Source organism: Cucurbita pepo, chromosome 18, assembly GCF_057944985.1.
Source record: "Cucurbita pepo subsp. pepo isolate OVF chromosome 18, ASM5794498v1, whole genome shotgun sequence".
NCBI classification, from domain to species: domain Eukaryota; kingdom Viridiplantae; phylum Streptophyta; class Magnoliopsida; order Cucurbitales; family Cucurbitaceae; genus Cucurbita; species Cucurbita pepo.
This window is the reverse complement of record NC_141815.1, coordinates 6,208,272-6,232,103: the sequence shown is the minus strand read 5'-3', so window position 1 is coordinate 6,232,103 and position 23,832 is coordinate 6,208,272. Positions and strand designations below refer to the sequence as shown.

At 36.4% G+C, this 23,832-nt stretch overlaps 1 protein-coding gene and 3 non-coding genes across 4 annotated transcripts; 3 read left to right on the top strand and 1 right to left on the bottom strand.

Annotated features, from left to right (window-relative positions):
• The first annotated feature begins 5,455 nt into the window (after window positions 1–5,455).
• TRNAQ-CUG (transfer RNA glutamine (anticodon CUG)) lies at window positions 5,456–5,527 on the top strand. Its single transcript has one exon. It is a non-coding gene; the product is annotated as a tRNA-Gln (tRNA).
• Window positions 5,528–12,052: 6,525 nt separating this feature from the next.
• Window positions 12,053–12,126, top strand: TRNAI-UAU (transfer RNA isoleucine (anticodon UAU)). The gene has a single exon. It is a non-coding gene; the product is annotated as a tRNA-Ile (tRNA).
• A 2,778-nt stretch (window positions 12,127–14,904) lies between these two features.
• Window positions 14,905–15,068, top strand: LOC111784349 (U1 spliceosomal RNA). Its single transcript, XR_002813529.2, has one exon. It is a non-coding gene; the product is annotated as a U1 spliceosomal RNA (small nuclear RNA).
• Window positions 15,069–20,239: 5,171 nt separating this feature from the next.
• LOC111784347 (asparagine--tRNA ligase, cytoplasmic 1) lies at window positions 20,240–23,156 on the bottom strand. The gene is made up of 6 exons (XM_023665075.2): window positions 22,612–23,156; window positions 21,870–22,460; window positions 21,074–21,330; window positions 20,869–20,998; window positions 20,728–20,786; window positions 20,240–20,650 (listed from the first exon to the last, which is right to left on the bottom strand). Exons 1-6 carry the CDS (start codon window positions 23,107–23,109, stop codon window positions 20,467–20,469), a joined length of 1,719 nt encoding a protein of 572 aa, XP_023520843.2. The 5' UTR covers window positions 23,110–23,156; the 3' UTR covers window positions 20,240–20,466.
• Between the last annotated feature and the right edge of the window lie 676 nt (window positions 23,157–23,832).

Sequence of the window (23,832 nt, the reverse complement as noted above, 5' to 3'; positions counted from 1 at the left end):
GAAGGGTGCTACGGTGGTAGCACGTGGTACAAAATCTAGAACCTTATACACCACTGCAAGGTGTATGAACATAGCTGCTGTTGCTGAGAGTGCTTCAAATTCAAGTCTATGGCACAATAGACTTGGACATATGAGCGTTAAAGGAATGAAGATGTTGGCTGCGAAAGAAGTTTTAAAAAGTTTGAAATCTGTTGATGTGGATCCTTATGAGAACTGCGTTATGAGCAAGCAGAAACGAGTAGCTTCACAAGGACTGCTAGAGAATTGAAGAAAGTGCGGTTGGAAATGGAACCAGATGTGGAGCAAGGTTCGACGAAGCAAGTGGGAGTTGAGCTTGAGTTGCAGGAAAACTCACTTAGTGATGTTGTAGCAGATACTCATGAAACTCCTGAGACTACTTCTGAGGAACCAGATGTGGAGCAAGGTTCTAAGACCACGAAGCAAGTGGGAGTTGAGCTTGAGTTGCAGGGAAACTCACTTAGTGATGTTGTAGCAAATTCTCATGAAACTCCAGAGACTACTGCTGAGAAACCAGATGTGGAGCAAGGTTACAAGACCACGAAGCAAGTGGGAGTTGAGCTTGAGTTGCAGGGAAACTCACCTAGTGATGTTGTAGCATATACTCAAGAAACTCCTAAGACTACTGCTGAGGAACCAGATGTGGAGCAAGGTTCCAAGATAACAAAGCAAGTGGGAGTTCAGGTTGAGTTGCGGAGAAAATCACCTAGTGATCTTGTAGCAGATACTCAACAAACTCCTGAGGTTGTTGCAGAGGAACCAGCAGTAAAGAAAGTGACACCTGAATCGGTGTTGAAAAGATCATCCTGTACTATCAGAGTACCAGATATGTATGTACCTTCATCACACTATCTGTTGCTGATGAAAGGGAACCAGAGCCCTTTGATGAGGCCCTACAGTTGGAGGATACAACCAAGTAGGAGCAAGCTATGGATGATGAGACGTCTAGGCTTCAAAAATGCGTTGTACTGAGGCTAAGTACGTGGCAATAGTTGAAGCTGGAAAGAATACGATATGGATGACTGACTATCTGGAAGAATGGGCAAGAAGTAGCACGAAGATATTCTTTATAGAGATAGTGAGAGTGTCATACAGTTGGCAAGGAACTCGGTCTATCATTTAAAGAGAAAACACAGAAGACGATACCATTTCACTTGCAGGTTAGTGAAAGATGGTGATGTGTTTGGAGAAGATAGAAGGTGCAAAGAATCCAGCAAACATGTTGACAAAATGTGTTGATGTTGGAATATTGAGGTTGTGCAAAGCCTCAATTGATATGGTGCCATGAAGATGCTCATGATCGTTTGAGAATGAAATTCTTGGTTGACTAGATTAGTCTCCAAGTGGGAGAATTGTTAGGTTATGGAGTCTGCTACTTATTTATAGCTTGGTCAACGGTTATATCCGGTAAAGCTATATTTGGTAAAGCTAAATGTGGTAAAGCTATATATAGTAAATAACTATATTTAGTAGATGGTTAAATCTCGTAAAGTTATATATAGTAAACTGAACTATATATATATATCCCGTCCGGTAGAGCTTTGAAAATGTACTTTCTGTATTCTCTCTATTCTCTCTTACGGTACATATTTGAAATCATCGTATAAATCCTTTAGCCAGAGTTCTCCTTGCATTTTCTCTATCCTGTTCTTTGGTGTTCATCTCGATCGAGTGTGTGCGTTGTTGTGCGATCCTAACACAACCAACCCATACTACCTCCATCGAATTAGTGACCTACGACCCTTCTAATTGCGCCACATGTCACTACGACATAACTGGAAGGAGAACCATATGCCCTTTGGTCCGAACACACACTATCAAAGCCAGAAGAGATAATTTTTGAAAGTGTTCACAATCTATATTTTATTAACTTGTACCCAGAATGCGTAGAGTGTGAGAGGTCTTAAGTTCAATTCTTGAAATGCCCCATAGTCCAGAAGTTTAACTAAAATAGAAAAATTCCCCCATTTTAATTTTTATTTCAAATCATTTTTTCTTATCCTTACCACACGTGAAAATACTTCTTTTCCAACTTTTTCAACCATATTTATGATAGTAGAAAAAGAATTGTAGAATAATTGTACGTATGATCTAATAATTTAAGTAATTTTAATATGTTTAAACCCTATCAAATATGTAACTGAAAAACGAGGATACATTAGTCATTTTTAAAGTTTTGAAAGTATATGAAGATACTATTTCTTATTTAAAATTTAGAGATTTATTACACACAAATCTTGTAAATATTTGTGGTCCCATAGACTAGTGGTTAGGACATTGGACTTTGAATGCAGTAACCCGAATTCAAATCTCGGTGGGACCTATTTTATATTATGTTTGTGAGTAGTAACGAACCGAAAATAAATTAAATTTATTTTAAAGTGTTGAAACAATATTGATCAACCATTGATATAAATTCTTTTTTCCTTATATCACATCTTCAAATTCTTTGTTCTCGACTCCTTCAAAAATAATTATTTGTTTACATTTTTTAAAATTGAGCGTGAGACATACTTCCTCCTAAAACTCGATTCTTAAAATAAATTATAATTTATTTAAAAATTATTTGTTTGTAAATAAGAAACGATCTTAATGTATATTACTTATGATCATATAATTATATTATTTTCATCGAATATTGATTTTTTAAGAAAAACATTCAAGGTTCTATAGCTAGTTAGAGCGTTGGTCTTATGAGTCAAAGGTTGCGGGTTCAAACCCCACTAGAACCAATCAAAATTTATATAAAATTTTCCATAAAACAAAAAAATAATAATAATAATAAAAATAAAGGAAAAAAATATCAAATTAAATAAAAAATAGAAAAAAAGGGAAAAAAATACCAAAATTAAATAAAAAATATAATCCATGGTTTGAGATACAAATAATTTGGTAAACACTCGGTAACGACCTACGACCCCCTCAGTGGGAAGGGGATTAGTCACGGAAATTTGATAAAAGCTAGGGGGGTGATTATAAAATATAATTTGGTAAACACTCGGTAACGACCTACGACCCCCTCAGTGGGAAGGGGATTAGTCACGGAAATTTGATAAAAGTCCCGAACCATATAGTACTTACAGTAGAAAGGGGGGTGATTATAAAAAATATAATTTGGTAAACACTCGGTAACGACCTACGACCCCCGATCCCCTCAGTGGGAAGGGGATTAGTCACGAAAATTTGATAAAAGTCCCGAACCATATAGTAGGGGGGTGATTATAAAAAATATAATTTGGTAAACACTCGGTAACGACCTACGATCCCCGACCCCCTCAGTGGGAAGGGGAAGGGGATTAGTCACGGAAATTTGATAAAAGTCCCAAACCATATAGTACTTACTACCGGTGCCACGGAGAGATATGTTTTTAGATCTCACATTTTAAAACTCTCCTACTTAGTACTTACTACCGGTGCCACGGAGAGATATGTTTTTAGATCTCGCATTTTAAAACTCTCCTACTTTATAGTAATTTGTAATGCGTCACAAGTCTTTTGGGAGACTAATCTCATTTCTGGTGTCCTAGGTCGAGGTGTTACCTCGCAATACTCTCTCTCTAGGAGAGACAACATGGGAGTTAGCTAGTTTGCTCTCATCATCCATAGGAAATTAGCTCGCGAACCCTACCTACACGACCATCTAGTCACCTAAGGTTCGAGAAGCGAATCCAATGTGTTTGCCAGCTACTAAGACTACCCATGTAATTCTACGATCCCTCTCAGGACATATATGTTGTGTAGGATAATTTAATTGAACTATCGATCATACAACCTTAACCAGCCTAGGCCTGGCTCAACAGTACTCGTACCAAAGTGGAAGCTCTTTTGACACTGTATCAACTGCTAATAGCCTGGAGGTTACCTTTTCTTTCTGAGTTGCTACCATCTTTCTTCTTTTAACCTTGACAACTTACTTTACTTACGCGGTAAATGACTGGTGGCCTAATTTGAGGCAAGACCTCATAAAATTCTAGTGAGGTAATGTAACGACCCAAAATTTTCTACTTAATTTAAGGTCACTACTGTATACATATCTTAAACATTGAATGTGGAATACTTCATTTAAATTTCATATAACACATCTTTTATCTTAAAACACATCCATGGAATTACGTGTTTCGAAAACATCTTTAAAACGACACAACAAAAGACTAAATAAAATAAATAAGTGTTTAAGTTAAAAACATCTCATTCTAGCCTAAGTCTAAGAAAATAAATACCACTATCCTATGCATGTGCCATGGTCTCGCGTTGCGATGTCGTCGTGTCTTGCCTTAACTTGAAAAAATGTAGTAGCACATGGCTTGAGTATTTAAAGAAATACTCAATAAGTGACCCTACTATTGGAGTTAAATGCAAGAACATGTGAATGCAATGACGGGGCCTATCCTTTCAATCTATTTTCCTACGGTACTGTCCTAATGGGTAATTTAGACGTGTACCATATACTCTACACACAGCCCATACGTGCGAGTATGGGCTCACCAGTCAGTCACTTTCCTTGTCAGGCGAGCATACTCTGGGAGCTCCTTAGGCCGGACACCCGTTAGAACTAGTAACCGTCACGGCAAAGCTATGCAAAACATAATGAATGTACCCCTGCCATTGGGTGTACGCGTCTGTACCCTCGTCATGGAATAGGAGTATCCCCCCAAATGCATGAGCACATATAATGCATGAGGTCCCCAATATTTCTACTTTTATCATTAATGAATATAACCCCGCTATCATCTTTCATGCTTAACATGTCATTTCTCATTTTTCAGTCTACGTATCATACATAATCCTAACCGGGTTACATTTCATTTCATTTATCGTGATATCATGTCATTCATAACATGTTGTATACATACAATTTAGAAAACATAACATAACGCTCCATGCTTTTAACATGTCATTTCATAACGTGCAATTCATACACCAATTACCTCCATGGTCACACAAAACAATCTAAACATAACACCTCACATCACAATATATCGTATCATAAACATGTTATATCGTAAACACTTTGTGGTCATATCGTTCCCTAACTTGTCATAGTCTTAACGTTCTTATACCTATCACAGTCATATCGTTACATGAATGTAACTTAGTCATATTATCACAGGAACGTATCCGGACGCTATTGTTCTATCAATCTATCACAAACCTATCCCTTTTCTAACCATATTCTTTCATCAATCTCTCTTTCGTTGAGTGGTTTTAATTTTAATTGATTGTTTGCCTAATATTTATGATTGTAGAAAAAGAATTGTAGAATAATTGTACATATGATCTAATAATTTAAGTAATTTTAATATGTTGAAACCCTATCAAATACGAAATTGAAAAACGAAGACACATTAGTCGTTTTAAAGTTTTGAAAGTATATAAAGTTACTATTTATTTTTTAAAGTCCAGAGATTTATTACATACAAATCTTGCAAATACTTGTGGTCTCATGGTCTAGTGGTTAGGACATTGGACTCTGAATCCAGTAACCCGAGTTCAAATCTCGGTGGGACCTATTTTATAGTATGTCTGTGAGTAGTAACGAATAAATTAAATTTATTTGGAAGTGTTGAAACAATATTGATCAACCATTGATATAAATTCTTTAAAATTGAACGTGACACATATTACCTCGTAATACTCTCTCTCTAGTAGAGATAACATGGTGTGTGCTAGTTTGCTCTAGATAACATGGTGTGTGCTAGTTTGCTCTAGATAACATGGTGTGTGCTAGTTTGCTCTAGATAACATGGTGTGTGCTAGTTTGCTCTCATCATTCATAGGAGATTAGCGGGCAAATCCTGCCGAGAGATAACATGGTGTGTGCTAGTTTGCTCTAGATAACATGGTGTGTGCTAGTTTGCTCTCATCATTCATAGGAGATTAGCGGGCAAATCCTGCCTACAGGACCATACTCTCTCTCTAGTAGAGATAACATGGTGTGTGCTAGTTTGCTCTAGATAACATGGTGTGTGCTAGTTTGCTCTAGATAACATGGTGTGTGCTAGTTTGCTCTCATCATTCATAGGAGATTAGCGGGCAAATCCTGCCGAGAGATAACATGGTGTGTGCTAGTTTGCTCTAGATAACATGGTGTGTGCTAGTTTGCTCTCATCATTCATAGGAGATTAGCGGGCAAATCCTGCCTACAGGACCATCTAATACCTAAGATTCAAGATGCGAATCAAATCCTGCCTACAGGACCATCTAATACCTAAGATTCAAGATGCGAATCCAATGTGTTTGCCAGCTACTAAGACTACCCATGTAATTCTACGTTCCCTCTCAAGACGGATATGTTGTGCATTCATAGGAGATTAGCGGGCAAATCCTGCCTACAGGACCATCTAATACCTAAGATTCAAGAAGCGAATCCAATGTGTTTGCCAGCTACTAAGACTACCCATGTAATTCTACGTTCCCTCTCAAGATGGATATGTTGTGCAAGATAATCCAATTGAACTATATATCATACAACCTTAACCAGCCAGCTACTAAGACTACCCATGTAATTCTACGTTCCCTCTCAAGACGGATATGTTGTGCAGGATAATCCAATTGAACTATATATCATACAACCTTAACCAAATTGAACTATATATCATACAACCTTAACCAGCCTAGGCCTAGCTCGACAGTACTCCCCCTACGTTCCCTCTCAAGACGGATATGTTGTGCAGGATAATCCAATTGAACTATATATCATACAACCTTAACCAAATTGAACTATATATCATACAACCTTAACCAGCCTAGGCCTAGCTCGACAGTACTCCCCCTACGTTCCCTCTCAAGACGGATATGTTGTGCAGGATAATCCAATTGAACTATATATCATACAACCTTAACCAGCCTAGGCCTAGCTCGACAGTACTCCCCGGAGGCTACCTTTTCTTTCTGAGTTGCTACAATCTTTCCCCTTTTTAACCTTGACAACTTACTTTGCTTAAGCAGTGAATGACTGATGGCCTAATTTGAGGCAAGACCTCATAAAATTCTAGTGAGTCAATGTAACGACCCGAAATTTTCTACTCAATTTAAGTTCGCTACTGTATACATATCCTAAACATTGAATGCAGAAGATTTCATTTAAATTCCATAAAATATATCCTTTATCTTAAAACACAGCCATGGACTTACGTGTTTCGAAAATATTTTTAAAACGACACAACAAAAAAACTAAATAAAATAAATAAGTGTTTAAGTTAAAAACATCTTATTCTAGCCTAAGTCTAAGAAAATAAATACCACTATCCTATGTATGTGCCATGGTCTCGAGTTGCGATGACGTCGTCAGCCGTACAAGAATGTCTTGCTTTAACCTGAAAAAATGTAGTAGCACATGGCTTGAGTATTTTAAGAAATACTCAGGAAGTGACCCCACTATTGGAGGTTAAATGCAAGAACATGTGAATGCAATGACGGAACCAATTCTTTCAATCTATTTTCCTACGGTACTGTCTTAATGGGTAATTTAGACGTGTACCATATACTCTACACACAGCCCATACGTGCGAGTATGGGCTCACCAGTTAGTCACTTTCCTTGTCAGGCAAGCATACTCTGGGAGCTCCTTAGGCCAGACACCCGTTAGAACTAGTAACCGTCACGGCAAAGCTATGCAAAACATAATGAATGTACCCCTACCATTGGGTGTACGCGTCCGTACCCTCGTCATGGAATAGGAGTATCCCCCCAAATGCATGAGCACATATAATGCATGAGGTCACCAATATTTCTACTTTTATCATTAATGAATATAACCCCGCTATCATCTTTCATGCTTAACATGTCATTTCTCATTTTTCAGTCTACGTATCATACATAATCCTAATGGGGTTACATTTCATTTTATTTATCGTGATATCATGCCATTCATAACATGTTGTATACATACAATTTAAAAAACATAACATAACGCTCCATGCTTTTAACATGTCATTTCATAACGTGCAATTCATACAACAATTACCTCCATGGTCACACAAAACAATCTAAACATAATACCTCACATCACAATATATCGTATCATAAACATGTCATATCGTAAACACTTCGTGGTCATATCATTCTCTAACTTATGATAGCCTTAACGTCCTTATACCTATCACAGTCATATCGTTACGTGAACGTCCTTAGTCATATTATCACAGGAACGTATCCTAATGCTATCGTTCTATCAATCTATCACAAACCTATCCCTTTCTACCCATATCCTAACCATATTCTTTCATCAATCTCTCCTATCCATAGCACTCCGGTATGTAACTCAACCTTAACATTTCACGAACGTATTTACTCCTATCGTTACATTTCGTTTTGTGCATCCTTCTCGGATCTTATCTCAAACTTATCCTTGAACACATCGTACCACAATTATTATCATGCAATTCACATATTATAGCATAACATAAACATAATATAAGCATACCGATTCACAGATAATTCACACATATCAGTATATATGACACGTGCATAACTACAGACACGTGTCAACATCAAATATAACCATGCCGATAGTAAGGTCACTTACCTAGTTAGCTTAAGTCGTTGTCACAAATATATCCTTAATGAAGTTCGATTCCGTCCTTTGAAATCCAAGTCAATCTATGTGAGCCCATGACATGAGTTTCAAGGTCGAACTCTATAAGATTATCTCTAATCTAACTTGGTCCATGGTTAAAAGTTTTGAAATGTTGTATATATATATATATATATTGCTATTTTCACTAAATATCTTATTTTCTATTACTACTATTGTAGGGAATATATTGTTACTAGACAAAATTTCATTGCGTTTATTGTACTCTGATATTTCTTTCCTCAATCTTCCCTCCTCACTTTGACTTTGTAAATAGATTTTCATTCTCTAAATAGACATTACTCTACTCAGTATTTATTTTCTACATAAATATTATTGGCCAAATCTTACAGATTTATATAACTGGCAACAAAAATCTAATTAATTGGATAAGTGAAAATAAGATTTGATTATTAGGTAAAATATTGAATAAAAGAAAGAAGATCTGATCCTAAATTAATTTCTTATAACCCTAACTCTAAGTAAAAAGAAATCTGATATAGGATTTTACCGTAATAACAAACATCTCTAAATCTGCAATCTAAGTTTGTTGGGAGCCATTTTACTTTTTTTCTCAAATCTGATATTTTCTGTTTATATTTGGACGAACTCTGATATTGTGTCGTGAGTTGAGGAGAGATGATGGGATTGCAATAAGAAGTTAGTAGAAAGAGGGGGTAAATTTTATTATTTTATTATTTTTATTTTTAAGTAATCCTTATTATTATTATTTTTTTTTTGGGCTATTACATAATCCCAAGTACATTCTTCCCACATGGATTGTTGGTGAACCTAGGCTTGTGCATAATACCCTCGAGTAGGCTTAAAACTTAATGGTTTTAATTTTGGTGAAAGCTAAAGGGCAGCCTAACGTGGTCCAATGAACATGAAAACTTGCTAGTATCTTGATAAAATTACTATAAGATTATGTAAGAAGTCTCATGTTACATAGAGGTCTTAAAAGTCATAAACAAGGTAAATTTGTAAGAGGGGTATTAGGGTCATTTTACATCATTTCTTGGTTTAGCTACTTACTCTCGTCTAACGAGAAATAGAAGGTCAATTTAACGTTACTTAAATTCAAAGTAATTTGGTCGGTTCAAGGCCTTAACTCATGATTCTAAGTGTTTTTCTTTAATGTTTTCTTAATCCATACCTATTTAAGGTTCATACATTCATCCAAGTGATTTCTACACGTATTTCTTAATAAAAAGTCAAATATTGCAAATTACCTCTTGTCTTGTGTTTGAGGCCTCGTTTTTTGAGCTTCTAGTAACCGATTACTTCCAAATCTTTTTTGGTAGCTTCCTTAGTGAGTCTAGTTTCTAGAACCCTTGTTAATTTTGTGAGAACAATCCTTAAAGGGGTTCAATTTTATAAAAAACGAAGGAGGGACAGAAATTTGTGATCGTCTTATTCCTCGCATAGGATAAAAGATATGCGCATCTTAGCTCAGCCGTCTGAAAATGGCCTTCGCCAGCCCATTCTAGGGCATTTCTCCCTTCAATTCCATTATGAAACTTAAAGTTGAAGTGTCAAGGAAGATTTTGGGATTGGTATCTTACCAGTTCATTGACTACATCGTAAGTTATGGTCGTCCAAAGTTGGGAGAAAACTCGCTTTGTTGACGGAGCAAACCCAAAGGGTGTGGTTATTGGGTAGGACGATACAAGAACCGTTAGGCCACCCTTCTTTCAACAAAAGTCTTCCTTATACTTCACTTAAGCTAGAGGAATGGATTCAAGAAGACGACTTGACATGGTTGAGGCTAATTTTAAATTTTCTTCCTCGATCCGCAACTCAGCCTAGAATGGGATTCTTCCTCGATTTGGGGCAAATTAGGCCTCAAATCCTTGACTAAACATACTCTATGTAGCCCTTAAAGCTGATAAAATCTTCAATTGTGAGTATTATAGACCGTAAATATAGCTTACATCTCAAGACTATTTAGAGAGGAGAAAGCACTAACAATTTTCCTAAACATTCTTGACAAGTTAATAACTATTAACCGTTATCCTAAACAAAGCACTAATAAATTTTTTTTATTTGCTCTACAAGTTGATGACGGCTAACAATTTCTCTTAAAGGAAATTTTTTTTTTTACTAAGTCAAACTTATTGACTCACATATGGTCCTACCTTGTTTTTTTACTAACCCTTCGAGTAGGGGATAGATACCTACATTGGAAATAGAAAAAAGCAGGAACAAAATGAGATTGAGATAGATAAATAAAGTATAGTGATAATATGAGGCTAAAGTTCTTACCGTAGAGATCGGTGGAGGAAAAGTCGGCTCGATGGAACGAAGGCTATTAGTCTTAAGATTCAAGTATGGATGCGAGGTAGATAAGGATTTGATAGACATTTACAATAAATAAATATGAAAATGTTAGAAGGAGGGTTTTTAAACCTATGATCTTGTGGTTAAGGGCCACACTCTAACCAATTAAGTTATTCCAACCATAGAATCACTAAACTTGATAGTCGGGGATTGATAGAGACGCATGTCAGCTAAACAGTGAGGAACTGCAACTAGGCTACTACGCAACATGTGTCAATATTTGGTTGGGAAGCGCGGACCTCCTAGTGACTTGGTCCAAGATCCGCAGCCAACCAACCCAAACTGCCTCCATCAAATTAGTGACCTACGACCCTTCTGATTGCGCCCATGTCACTACGACATAAACTAGAAGGAGAACCATATGCCCTATGGTCCGAACGCACACTATCCGAGTGAGAAGAGCTAATGGTTGATCGCTAAGAAAGAAAACTAACCTATTGCATGTTTATATTATATTGGATATCAATTTTTTGACCGCGATCACAACCTATATTTTATTAAATTGTACTTAGAATTCGTAGAGTATGAGAGATCTTAAGTTCAATTCTTGAAATGCCCCTAGTCGAGAAGTTTAACTAAAATAAAAAAAAATTTCTTTGAAATGAAAGTAAAAGATCTAGCGGTATAATTCTTACTTGGGGTGCAACACGTCCCAAATCCAATACTCAGAATGTCCCTATACTTTTTTCACAGCTTTTTTTTTTTTTACCATATTTATGATCCTAGAAAAGGAAGGGTAAAATAATTGTACATATGATCCAATAATTTAACTAATTTTAATAGGTTGAAACCCTATCAAATACGAAACTGAAAAAATGAGGACACATTAGTCATTTTTAATGTTTTGAAAGTATATGAAGATACGGTTTATTTTTTAAAGTTCAGAGATTTATTACACACAAATTTTGTAAATATTTGTGGTCTCATGGTCTAGTGGTTAGGACATTGGACTCTAAATCCAATAACCCGAGTTCAAATCTCGGTGAGACCTATTTTATTTAATTAATGTTGTGAGTAGTAACTTTGTTTGTAAATAAGAAACGAGCTTAATGTATATACTATTTATGATCTTATAATTATATTATTTTCATCGAATATTGATTTAAGCAAAACATCTAAGGTTCTATAGCTCAGTTGGTTAGAGCGTTGGTCTTATGAGCCGAAGGTCGCGGGTTCGAGCCCCGCTAGAACCAACCAAAAAATATGTGTGATTTTCAATTTATAATAATTCCCCAATTTCGTAGAGATGACCCCTCTATTACTGCATAGTTCTCGAATGTTCCTCCACCTAGGGTGTGCCTCTAAGTTCCAAATGGTATTTTAACTACTCACGAACCCACTTAGCTTGCTTTGCCTAAGTTATATGTAATCGATGTCTTAGGTCAAAACTGGAACAGTATTTTGATATATATATAGATTTCAAACTTTCATTAAGAATATATTTGTGACAACAACTTAAGCTAATCAGGTAAGTGATCTTACTATCGACATAGTTATATTTGATGTTGACACGTGCCCCGTGGTTCTGCACGTGTCATATATATTGATATGTGTGAATTGTTTGTGGATCGATATGCTTATGATATGTTATATATGTGTTATAATATGTGAATTGTATGATAATAATTATGGTACGATGTATTCAATGATATGTTTGAGATAGGATACGAGAAGGATGCACAAAACGAAATGTAACGATAAAAGTAAGATACATTCATGAAACGTTAAAGTTAGGTTACATACCGAAGTGCTATGAATATGAGAGATTGATAAAAGAATACGGTTAGGTTATAGGTAGAAAGGATATGTGTGTGATAGATTGATAGAACGATAGTGTTAGGATACGTTCCTATGATGATATGACTAAGGTACGTTTATGTAACGACATGACTGTGATAGGTATAAGAGCGTTAAGACTATGATAAGTTAGGGAACGATATGACCACAAAGCGTTTACGATATGATATGATTATGATACGACATGTGAATGACAGATATATATATATGTTGTCATATGGTATGAAATATGTTATTACGAGATATGTGATAAATTGACATGTTTCTGATAATGATATATTGTGATGCAATATGTTATGGTATAATATGTATATGATGAAATGTTATGTTAAAAGTATAAGACGTTATGTTATGTCTCCTAAATTGCGTGTATACAGCATGATATGAATAACATGAAATCATGATAAATTGCATGAAATATAACTCCGTTAGAATTATTTATGATATGAGAACTGAACAATGAGAAATGATATGATACGAATGATGAACGATATGTGAAATGATATGAAAACGATATGACATGTACAGAACGCTAGCGGGGTTGTATTAAATGATAATGAAAATGGAAAAATGTTGGGATCCCATGCATTGGGGGATATCCCTATTCCATCACGAGGGTACGGACGCGTACATCCACTAGGCCGACGAAGTATCATTATGTTTTACATAATGCTGTTGTGACGATTACTAATTTTAATGGGTGTCCGCATAAGGAGAGCTACCAAAGCAAGCTCGCCCAACAAGAAAAAGAACCCAGCAGTGTGCGAACTATCTGGTGAGCCCATACATACACGTATGGGCTGTGTGTAGAGTATATGATACACATCCAAGCTGCCCATTAGAATAATGTAGTAGGAAAAATAGACTGATATGATAGGTCTCGTCATTGCATTCACATGTTCTTGCATTTAACCCCCAATAGTGGGGTCACTTACCGAGTATTTTAAGAAATACTCAAGCCACGTGCTACCTCTATTTCAGGTTAAGGCAAGGCATTCCTGTACGGCTGACGACGGCATCGAAACTCGAAACTATGACACATGCATAGGGTAGTCGTATTTATTTTCTTAGACTTAGACTAGGATATAATGTTTTTAATTTAAACGTTTATTTATTTTATTTTGCCTTTTCTTGTGTCGTTTTTAAAGGTGTTTTCGAAACACGTAAGTCCATGGCTGTATTTTAAACTGAATATTATAGTTTATGAAAGTTTAAATGAAGTATTTCCGCATTCAATGTTTATGATATGTATACAATAGCGACCTAAAATTAAGTAGAAAATTTCAGGTCGTTACCGAGGCTACCTTTTCTTGCTAAGTTTCTACAATCTTTCTTCTTTTTAACCTTGACAACTTACTTTGCTTATGCGGTGAATGACCGGTCACCTAATTTGAGGCAAGACCTCATAAAATCTAGTGAGGTGATATGATAATTTCTACTCTAAACATCATCCAAAGGAGGTTGGCTAGCCCATCCCTTACGACCATAGAGTCACCTAAGCTTGGGGTATGTGATCCCCATGTTCTATTTAGCTCGGGTTAGCTGCTAGGCTATCCAATGTAGTCCCATGCTCTTCTCTCAAGAAGGGGTTTACAACACAATGGCCATATTCAGGACGTCATTGGCCATTCCACAAAGCTGAAGCTCACATTATCGTTGCTGCCATGTGCCTAGCTTGTTACATGAGTGGAAAGGGTAGTGGAAGGTCCATAGACACCGTCACACTACTATCAACCTAACCTAAAGAACTACTTTAGTCATCTTTGGTTTCGTGGAGGTCTACTAGGTTCGTAAGGATTTTTAGGCAATTTAAATCTTATCTCTCTTTTCTAGGACGCTAAATATTAGCTCCTCGAGGTTAATCTAAGGTGATAAGGATTACCGTGTTTCAAATATTCCAACTGGACCTATTCTTTTTAAAATTTATGGATCAATTAAACACAAATACGACGTATCATAAACTAAATTTATAATTTAATCGTGTTCTTACTAGGCTCCATGTGTTAATTTTCTTGATAATTGAATTCAACTATGAAATCGAAATCTCACACATACTTCAATCAATAAACTCGTTGTTTCAAAATTAGTGATAAGAAAAGACCCACATCGCTCAAGTTAGCGAGCAGGAAAGCATCACATCACTATAAATAGAAGACACTAGCAATCCATGAAACATACTTACCTGGACGAGGTCGATGGGCGATCAAGCAGGCCCATGGCCTAGATTGGTGACCTCCATTGCACATAAAGGAGGGGTGCCCGTCTAAGGTCTGCCCAAAGCGGCAGAGCCTACGTCATAATTTGTGGCAGCGGGGGCCTGCGTTCGCGCGGCCCCTTCCAAAGCACCAGTTTCAAAGGTTTATTTTCCAGGTATGCTCTTCACCTCTCTCTGTTGAATTTTCTTATCGTTGTCCTTTCTGCCATTGTTTGCCTCTCCAGGAATTTATTTTGTGTTATCCAATTATTTTTATAATAGATGAATGAATGATAGTAACGGATGTAGGGTTTTCAGGTGAAGAGAATAGAAATCGGTTTGAAGTAGATTTAGAGAAAAACATGATAAGGAATTAGAACAGAGAAGGAAATGGATGAAAGCATTCATTCTCTGGATACGTTTTGATGGTTTGAACATTTGTGTTAATACCTGCTTCTGGAATCAAAATTTCTAGGCTAGGCTGCTTTCTTCATTTGATTGATTATATTATGAATGTTTTCGTTTGATGTGATTCCATTCATGAAGCTCCAGAGCCCAAGCATGATGATTTACATTGGTGTGAGTTTCTTAGGCTCTGATACTGATTCATAAGTTGTAAAGAAACTCCATCAGGTGTGAACATTTCAGGCCATTTACCTGAGCTTGATTTGTACATGCCTTTAGTGTATGTTCAATCTTCTTGCAGTGTTGCAGAAATCTAGACTTTTTTGTCCACCTCTGATATCCAAGCATTAACTTTCTTAGACTTTCTTCCCTTTGAACTTTTGTCAATGCTTCTCAAGAATGTCCTTTTGACTTCATTGAGGTTCTTATTAAGACTCTAAAAGGGTAAAGAATAAGAAGAATGGAAAAAACCAAGAAGAAAAACTGTTGGCCTCGTTAACATCTCCCAGCTTTCCAATAAAATTCATTTTCTTTGCTCATTAGCCACAACTCTGGGCAAGTGGACGGTGAGATACGTGCATGAAACTGATGAGATCCCGATGCAACTCTATTGGAGTTGACTTCCCAAAACCATGCCTGCCTACCCCTTTCTTTTTATAGCCACCACATTCTGTTCGAGTTACCAATAAAATGTTCTGAAATCTTTGTTAGGATTCGCGACTCTCCACTCTCCACAATACAATGATATGATATTGTCCACTTTAAGTATAAGTTTTTGTGGTTTTGATTTGGGCTTTCCCAAAAGACCTCGTACCAATGGGGATTTATTTCGTACTTATAAACTCAAAACCCATTATCATTCCATAAATTAGCCAATTTCGAACTTCCTCCAACAATCCTCAAACAAAGTACAGCTTCCTATTAATCGAGGCTCGACTTCTTTCTCCGGAACCCTCGAACAAAGTACACCCTTTGTTCGACACATGAGTCACTTTCGACTACACCTTCGAGGCTAGCAATTTCTTTATTCGGCACTTGAGAATTGTATTGACATGGCTAAATTAAGTGCATGATCATGAGTTTATAAGTGAGGAATACATCTGGAATACATCTCCATTAGTATGAAGCCTTTTCAAGAAGCCCAAAGCAAAGCCACGAGAGTTTATGCATATTTTCTTTTGAAGGGAGAGAGGGATGTAAGATAATAGTTTTTTCTAGTCGACTCAACTTCAAGATTTCTGTGCCTTTTGCTGACGAATTGTGAGAGCAACGAGCAAATATGAATAGAATAGAGACAAGTTTAGTTCTTCTAATCGAGCATTGAGAGAGTGGATGAAAGAAGCGATCCAATCGAATGACAACATTCAATTTAAATGCGTATTCATTTGAAGTATTGGAAATGTCGATAATTATCATCTTGTTTACAGGTTCGTATAAAGACTTGGAGTTCTAACTGTAACCCACAACACCTTCAAGTTGTTTTTATTTTCCACTATTGCTTTGAACGTCTTGAAACTGGAATGACGCATTCCCAAAATACATGTTTTTTTTTTTTAATATATTTTACATAAATAGCTTTCAATAGCTCAAAACATAAAAGTTTATCATAGTACATTTTGATATGTATTTCTACATTACGAGGGCATCCATTCATGTGGCTGAGAGCCCTCACAACTTAGACACAATGTCGCAATTATAAGGGCACGCTCTACCACTAAACAATAGTCCATCGTGTGGGCTTACTATGTCAAAAGCGAAATAAACTTTCCCTCTCTTTTCTTTTTTCGCTCCCGTGTCGCCACATAGAAGAGACATGGGATGTAAAAAAGGGATTCTATCAACTTATCATCTAGCACATGTAGTTGTAGAAAATTATGTCATGCCATTCTTTTGAATTCGAAGTTGTTCTAACACTTAAGAGATTGTGTGAGGTCCAAAACAAAATTCTGCTCCATTTATGGTCTTAAACAAGAAATCTACGTGACCTCTACCTCTTCGTCAACTCAACGTGACCCTTCATTTTGCTTCATTCTAATACCCCTACCTCTTCGTCAACTCAACGTGACCTCTACCTCTACCATATCGAAAAAGTATATATGTACCTACATATAATATTACAAATTCATGAATATGTTTTATGAATTTCAATTAGTTTCTAACATGAAATTAATTAGTTTCTAACATGAAGTTGAGAGTAACATTTATAAAAGAAAAGTTTTTCTATTGTTTTTCAAACTTAGTTTTGATGAAAAGAGAAATGAATTATTTGACTGACTCTTACCATTACAAATTCCTTCCATTACAAATTCCTTCCTTTTATATTTGAATGGGTAAATTCAAATAAATTAAATTCAAATAAATTAAAATTTTATAAATCAGGATTTACCATTACAAATTCCTTCCTTTTATATTTATGGATAAATTCAAATAAATTAAAATTTTATAAATCAGGTGAATTCAAATAAATTAAAATTTTATAAATTGGGTGAGTTCAAATAAATTAAAATTTTATAAATTTACCCTTACAAATTCCATGGGGTAAATTCAAATAAATTAAAATTTTATAAATTAGGTGAATTCAAATAAATTAAAATTTTATAAATTGGGTGAGTTCAAATAAATTAAAATTTTATAAATTGGGTTGTTTGCTAATTCTAGAACCAATACTATGTAATTTCATAAAACGATTCATGGACTTATGTGTTTAGTAAACTAAAATAAGACAAAGAAAAAATATTAAAAGAACAATGACCTATATTATTTAGCCTTAAAAAAAAAAAACATAAAAAAAAAAAAAAAAAAAAAAACTACTCTGCAGATTCCATGGTCTTTAGTAATCATCAAGATTCCATGGTCTTTAGTAATCATCAATGTGTAGAAGTGTCTTGCCTTTTGGCTTGAGTATTTTAAGAAATACTCAATAAGGATGGGTGACTTCATAAGAGTGTTAAGACTAGCACTTGCTCGAGAAAGAGAACATCAGGCTGCACGTGAGTGACTTACAGAATAAAATTGCAACAAAATCAGAGAAGTGTCAATGCGAGAAGTGTCGATGCACGTTTTTCACATAAAGGTGGGCAAATGAGAAGTTTGTTGAAATGTAGTGCCAATACGGAGTTATGTTACAAGCTTCCAGACCTTGCTTCTGAAAAAGAGATGTGATCCTGACAAGAAAATGTCGTGATACACAAGCCAACTTTGCAACGATAAAGGAATGTGGCCTTAACCAGGAAATGTCATCATACATATCTTTGTACGGCTCAAATAATATGATGGTTGAGGCCAAAGTTTGGGGCACACTCCCCTAGCCAAGGCATGAAATGCCGATGCTAGTTTTGTCATGGTTTGTCTGGTGAGTCCCATATCGATTCCAAGAAATGGACAAGTTAACTCCCACGAGGATAGCCCATAACCATTAGGCAGTTGTGTTTATGTTGCGAATCTCGGAGACCGAAATAAAGTTCGATAATGGGATAGCCCATAAATAGTGCACAAGTTTTCGTATTTATTATGGGGAGCGATAAAGTTCAGCAAATCAAGTTAGCACCCAATCCTATATTTGGATCGTCATCGGGACAATATTGAGATTAAGTGGAGAGAGTCATAATCCACGATTGTGCCATTGAATAAGTTATCAAGGAAAATGACTAGTTTAAGTTAACCTCACTATGAAGACCATAAGGTTGTGACCCCCACATGCAAACACACAAGGTGTGGACTCTCAAATGGCACCTATCTAGCCATGTGAGGATCAAAACAAGACAAGTGACCTAATGTGATCAAGATGGACAAGGCATCAACCACACACCAAGAAGAGTGCATTAAAGCGAAGCTGAGACATAAGCAAGGTTGGAGAAAACGAAGCGACATGAGTGTTGAAGACAAATTTAGAGAGGGCTGCGTAGGGCCCCGAGTCATAATCTTAGAAGTTGAAATTTTAATATAAGTTTTGACATGCAAATCTTGAATTATGTCCGTCTATATGAAAGATAACGAAATTTGATGTCAATCGAATATTCAACAGATGCTCTACAAGGCAGTATGATCGCTTGCCAAAACAATGTCTACCCCAGAAAGATTAGAAATATTTTAAAATTTATTATAAGGGGGCATCGTGTCGGCTTTCCATCACCCCCAAGGCTTTGTGGATACTTCATACCCTCATTCATGTTAAATTCTATTGGTTGGTCATTCATGCTTAATATAATTGTGCCCTTGTATACATCTACTAGAGTTCCACCAACTTTAAAAAATGATCTACTTAAAATGATAGGTACACTTTTGTCGGCGTAGTCCAAAATAATGATAATGATAGAGGTATTATGTTTATACTCAATATATCTTCGTTTTTCCTTCAAGGTAGGCAATCAAACGGTTTACTAGCTAATACTCAACTTTTTATAAATGGATAGAGGTATTATGTTTATACTCGCCCCCAAATCACATAAGGCACTATCCAATTCCTTACCTCCTATTGAGACCGTAATTGTAACGACCCAAATCCACCCTAGCAGATATTGTCCTCTTTTGGGCTTTCCCTTTCAGGCTTCCCCTCAAGACTTTAAAACGCATCTGCTAGGGGAAGGTTTCCACACCCTTATAAATGGTGATTTGTTCTTCTCCCCAACCATGTGGAACATCACATGAACGATTCTAAATCCTCCATCAATTAAAAGGGTTATATATTCTCTAAAAGGGGAAAAAAAATACTTTACAACCCATCTACCTCGGAAGTTAGCTTTAATTATATTCTAACTTTAAAAATATTCATTTTAATCCTTAAAATTTGAAGTTGTAGTAAAAAAAAAAATGCTAAAAGTGAAGTCTAAAAGGAATAAATTCGAGTAAAGTTCAACGAAAAATTCATAAGCAAAATTAGGGTCTTACGTGAAATGAATGTAGAAGTAATCGCTCCCATAACAGACTCTTGTTGTGACATTGATCCACTTTTACATTCTTTTTACAATCTTCTCTGTAAACAAATTAAAATCTGTTAGTATCAAAATATCTAACACATCAAACCAATTGAAGTCATTTGAAATGCAATAGTTTCTGTATAAAATAAACCCACCAATCCAAAATTTATGAGCATAAATTAAAACCCAACAACATATCTCTTTGGTGTAAATATATATGATCATAGGTCTGCTCGGCCTGGGTATCTGGGGAAGGGTATAACATCTCTGATGTTGTCAATCCCAGTGGCAAAAAGAAGCATTCGCTCGAAGCCGAGGCCAAAACCGCTGTGCTTCACTGTCCCATATCGTCTCAGATCGAGATACCATTCATATGGCTCGAGCGGCAAATCTATCTCCTTGATCCTGCAGGGAAAAACAATTCAGACTTCGAAGTTCATTCTAAGGGGAAACAACCAGAAAACTATGTATTGTTCTTCTACCTGTCTCGAATAACCTCGTACCGCTCCTCCCTTTGGCTTCCACCAATCAACTCCCCAACCTTCAATAGAGCCAAGATTTCAATTTTTTTTTTCAAACAAAAGGTCAAAAATGGTTAAACAAATCACACATAACTAAACTACCTTTGGTACAAGAACATCCATTGCAGCTACAGTTTTCGAGTCGTCATTGAGCCTCATATAAAATGCTTTGATTCCTTTTGGATAGTTATAGACAATGACGGGCTTTTTAAATACTACCTCAGTCAAGTATCTGAGCAAGGAAGCAGAAAAATAATCACCATTGTTTCAAGTGGAATGTAAATGAAAAGCATCGGAGTTCACAAACCTTTCATGCTCTGAAGCTAAATCAATCCCCCATTCCACTTTGTTCTCAAACACCTTACCCTTATTTACAGCTTCTTCAAGTATTTCAACAGCTTCCGTATAGGAAGTTCGAACGAAAGGGGTTGAAGAGACCAGTTTGAGACGATCAATACAAGTTCGGTCATACTTGTCGGCCATAAATTGCATGTCATCTAGGCAGTTATCAAGTAACCATTGACACAAAAATCTCACATACGCCTCCGCACAATTCATATCATCCTTCAAACAATTATAGAAAAGATGTCACATAAGGTTAATTCAGTTAAATCTCTAGAAAAAGAGCATACAATCAACAAAAGAGAACTAAACCCCTATTTGCAGAGTTCCGTTGCTTTTCTTATTCCTATCCTAACCAGTTCCATGGTTGATTGCCATATTGCATAGTAGTTACAGAGAACACAGCAAACTTAAACCAAGCCCTCTAGCAGCTTCTTCTCAATTAGAGTTCTTAAGGAAAGGCCATATTGTGCACAAGATTAAACTATGGCTTGAACCCATTTCCTCCGATCGTTAGTTATTAACGAATGAGCACTAGGCCAACCAAAATGGCTTTCTTCTAGAAATTAATTACAAAACTAAAAGAGGAGATAAACTGATCCTAGAACATAAAGCATCCACTACAAGATAAAATGTCAAAGGTATTGTCTTTTGATAGTTATACGTAGTCAATCTTCTAAGCCAGAGACATGAACCCAATTCCAATTGAGTACGCAGAAAAGAATACAATTAGGAACAAAATTTAAGCATAGTAAATAAACCTGCAAATCTGCAAATGCAATTTCAGGCTCAACCATCCAGAACTCTGCAAGATGTCTTGAAGTGTGAGAATTTTCAGCTCGGAAGGTCGGTCCAAAGGTGTATACACTACTAAGAGCACAAGCATATGTTTCGACTTGCAGCTGGCCCGAAACAGTCAAAAACGCTTGTCGAGCAAAGAAATCTTTTGCATAATCAACTTTCCCATCTTTCTCCGGAATGCCTGGTTTAAGCTTTGCTCTCTCTTCCAGCTTAGAAACATTCTCCTTTGCCTTCTTCAGTTCCATAACAGAAGCACCAATTTCCTCCTTGCTAGCTTTAGATGCCTTCAGCTTGGCAACAGCTTCTCCTTTCTCCTTGACAATTTGCCTTGCTTCATCTACTTCTGCTTCTGATGGAGGTGGGTTCTTAACCAACTCCTTCTCTAACCTTTCAGCCTCACTCAATAATGTCGTAACTTGAAACATTTCACCAGCACCCTCACAATCGCTTGTGGTGACAATTGGTGTGTGAATATAAAGAAATCCATGCTTGTTAAAAAATGTATGAGTGGCATATGCAAGTGCATTTCGAATTCTAGCAACCGCAGATATCTGTAATCGTAGAGAAAACATGAACTCGTGGATTTGTGTTGTTGCAGAAAAATGTAATAAATGAAATCCACAAATGTGAAAACCCCAATCGAAATAATCTGATTCAATTTCTAATTATTCAAATTCGGAAGACAATTTCAATTTCTTTTACCGTGTTGGTTCTAGGGCGGAGATGGACGAAATCTCTTAGAAACTCGAGAGTGAGTTTCGTCTTCGGCAAAGGATACCGAGCGGGATCAACCGGACCGACATGAACGACAGCATCAGCCCGAAGCTCGACTTTCTGGTGCTTTCCCGGTGGAGGAAGCTTGAAGACGCCATCGACAACAACGCAGGTTCCAGTAGGGACAATCTGGCCAAGATCCGCCAGAGACGCTTCGATGATCACTTGGAGATTCTGCGGGCAAGAGCCGTCGTTCAACTCGAGAAAGGCAAACGCATCCTTGTCGGCCTTTCTTCCGGTTTTGACCCAGCCACCAACGCGAACCTTCTGGCCGGCAAGGCCTGCGCCGCCATCGGGCCGGGAGACAATTGAACGGATCGGAACGCGGTCAGAGAATTCGGCTTTGAGAGAGTTGTAAGTGGGAGCATCGTCGTTCAAGGTGACGGCGGCGAGTTGGTCAGCGGGCGGCGCGGAATGCTCTGCCATTGGACTGTCCCCGGTGGATACCTCAACTACTGAAGTGAAATTCTAAACCCTAATCCACACTCGACATTTAAAGTCTCCGTACAGGTTGACATCTGTCCGGTTTTCTAATTTTAATCCGGTTCGATTTGGTTTTTCTCCTCCAAATAAGACAAAAATAAAATAATAAACCGGGAAAAAAAAACTTCAAAATTTTTTAATTTTTTAATTTAATTTTCAATTATCACTATTTACAAAATATTACAATTTCATCCATAAACCTTTTAGTATATTTTTGTAATTAACTTATATATTGAAACTAATTTAATTTTTAATTAATTAATAGAATTAATAATCAATAGTTGAATATTAATTTGTGGTGAAAAATTAAGGATAAAATAAAACTTAAAACTCACAACTACAAAATCTTGTAGAACTTCTTAACGTTCTCTTGGGCTCACACTCTTTAATTGTCTCGAGTGATTTCTCCATTGACAATTTAACACGATTTGTCAAAAGGGTAATCTTGGGTTTAACATCATTCACCTTGAATTTGGACAACATGTTGTCCGTTATTACTCCTGGGATAGATTTAATATGCCAGTAGATCTATCTCGAGAAATCATCATCCTAAGAATCTTTCATCTCAAATATGGAAGACATGCTTACCTACAGATGATTTATCTGATTATCCACATACAAGAGTAGAAACACATAAGAACTGGTGTATTTCTTGAAGTAACAACA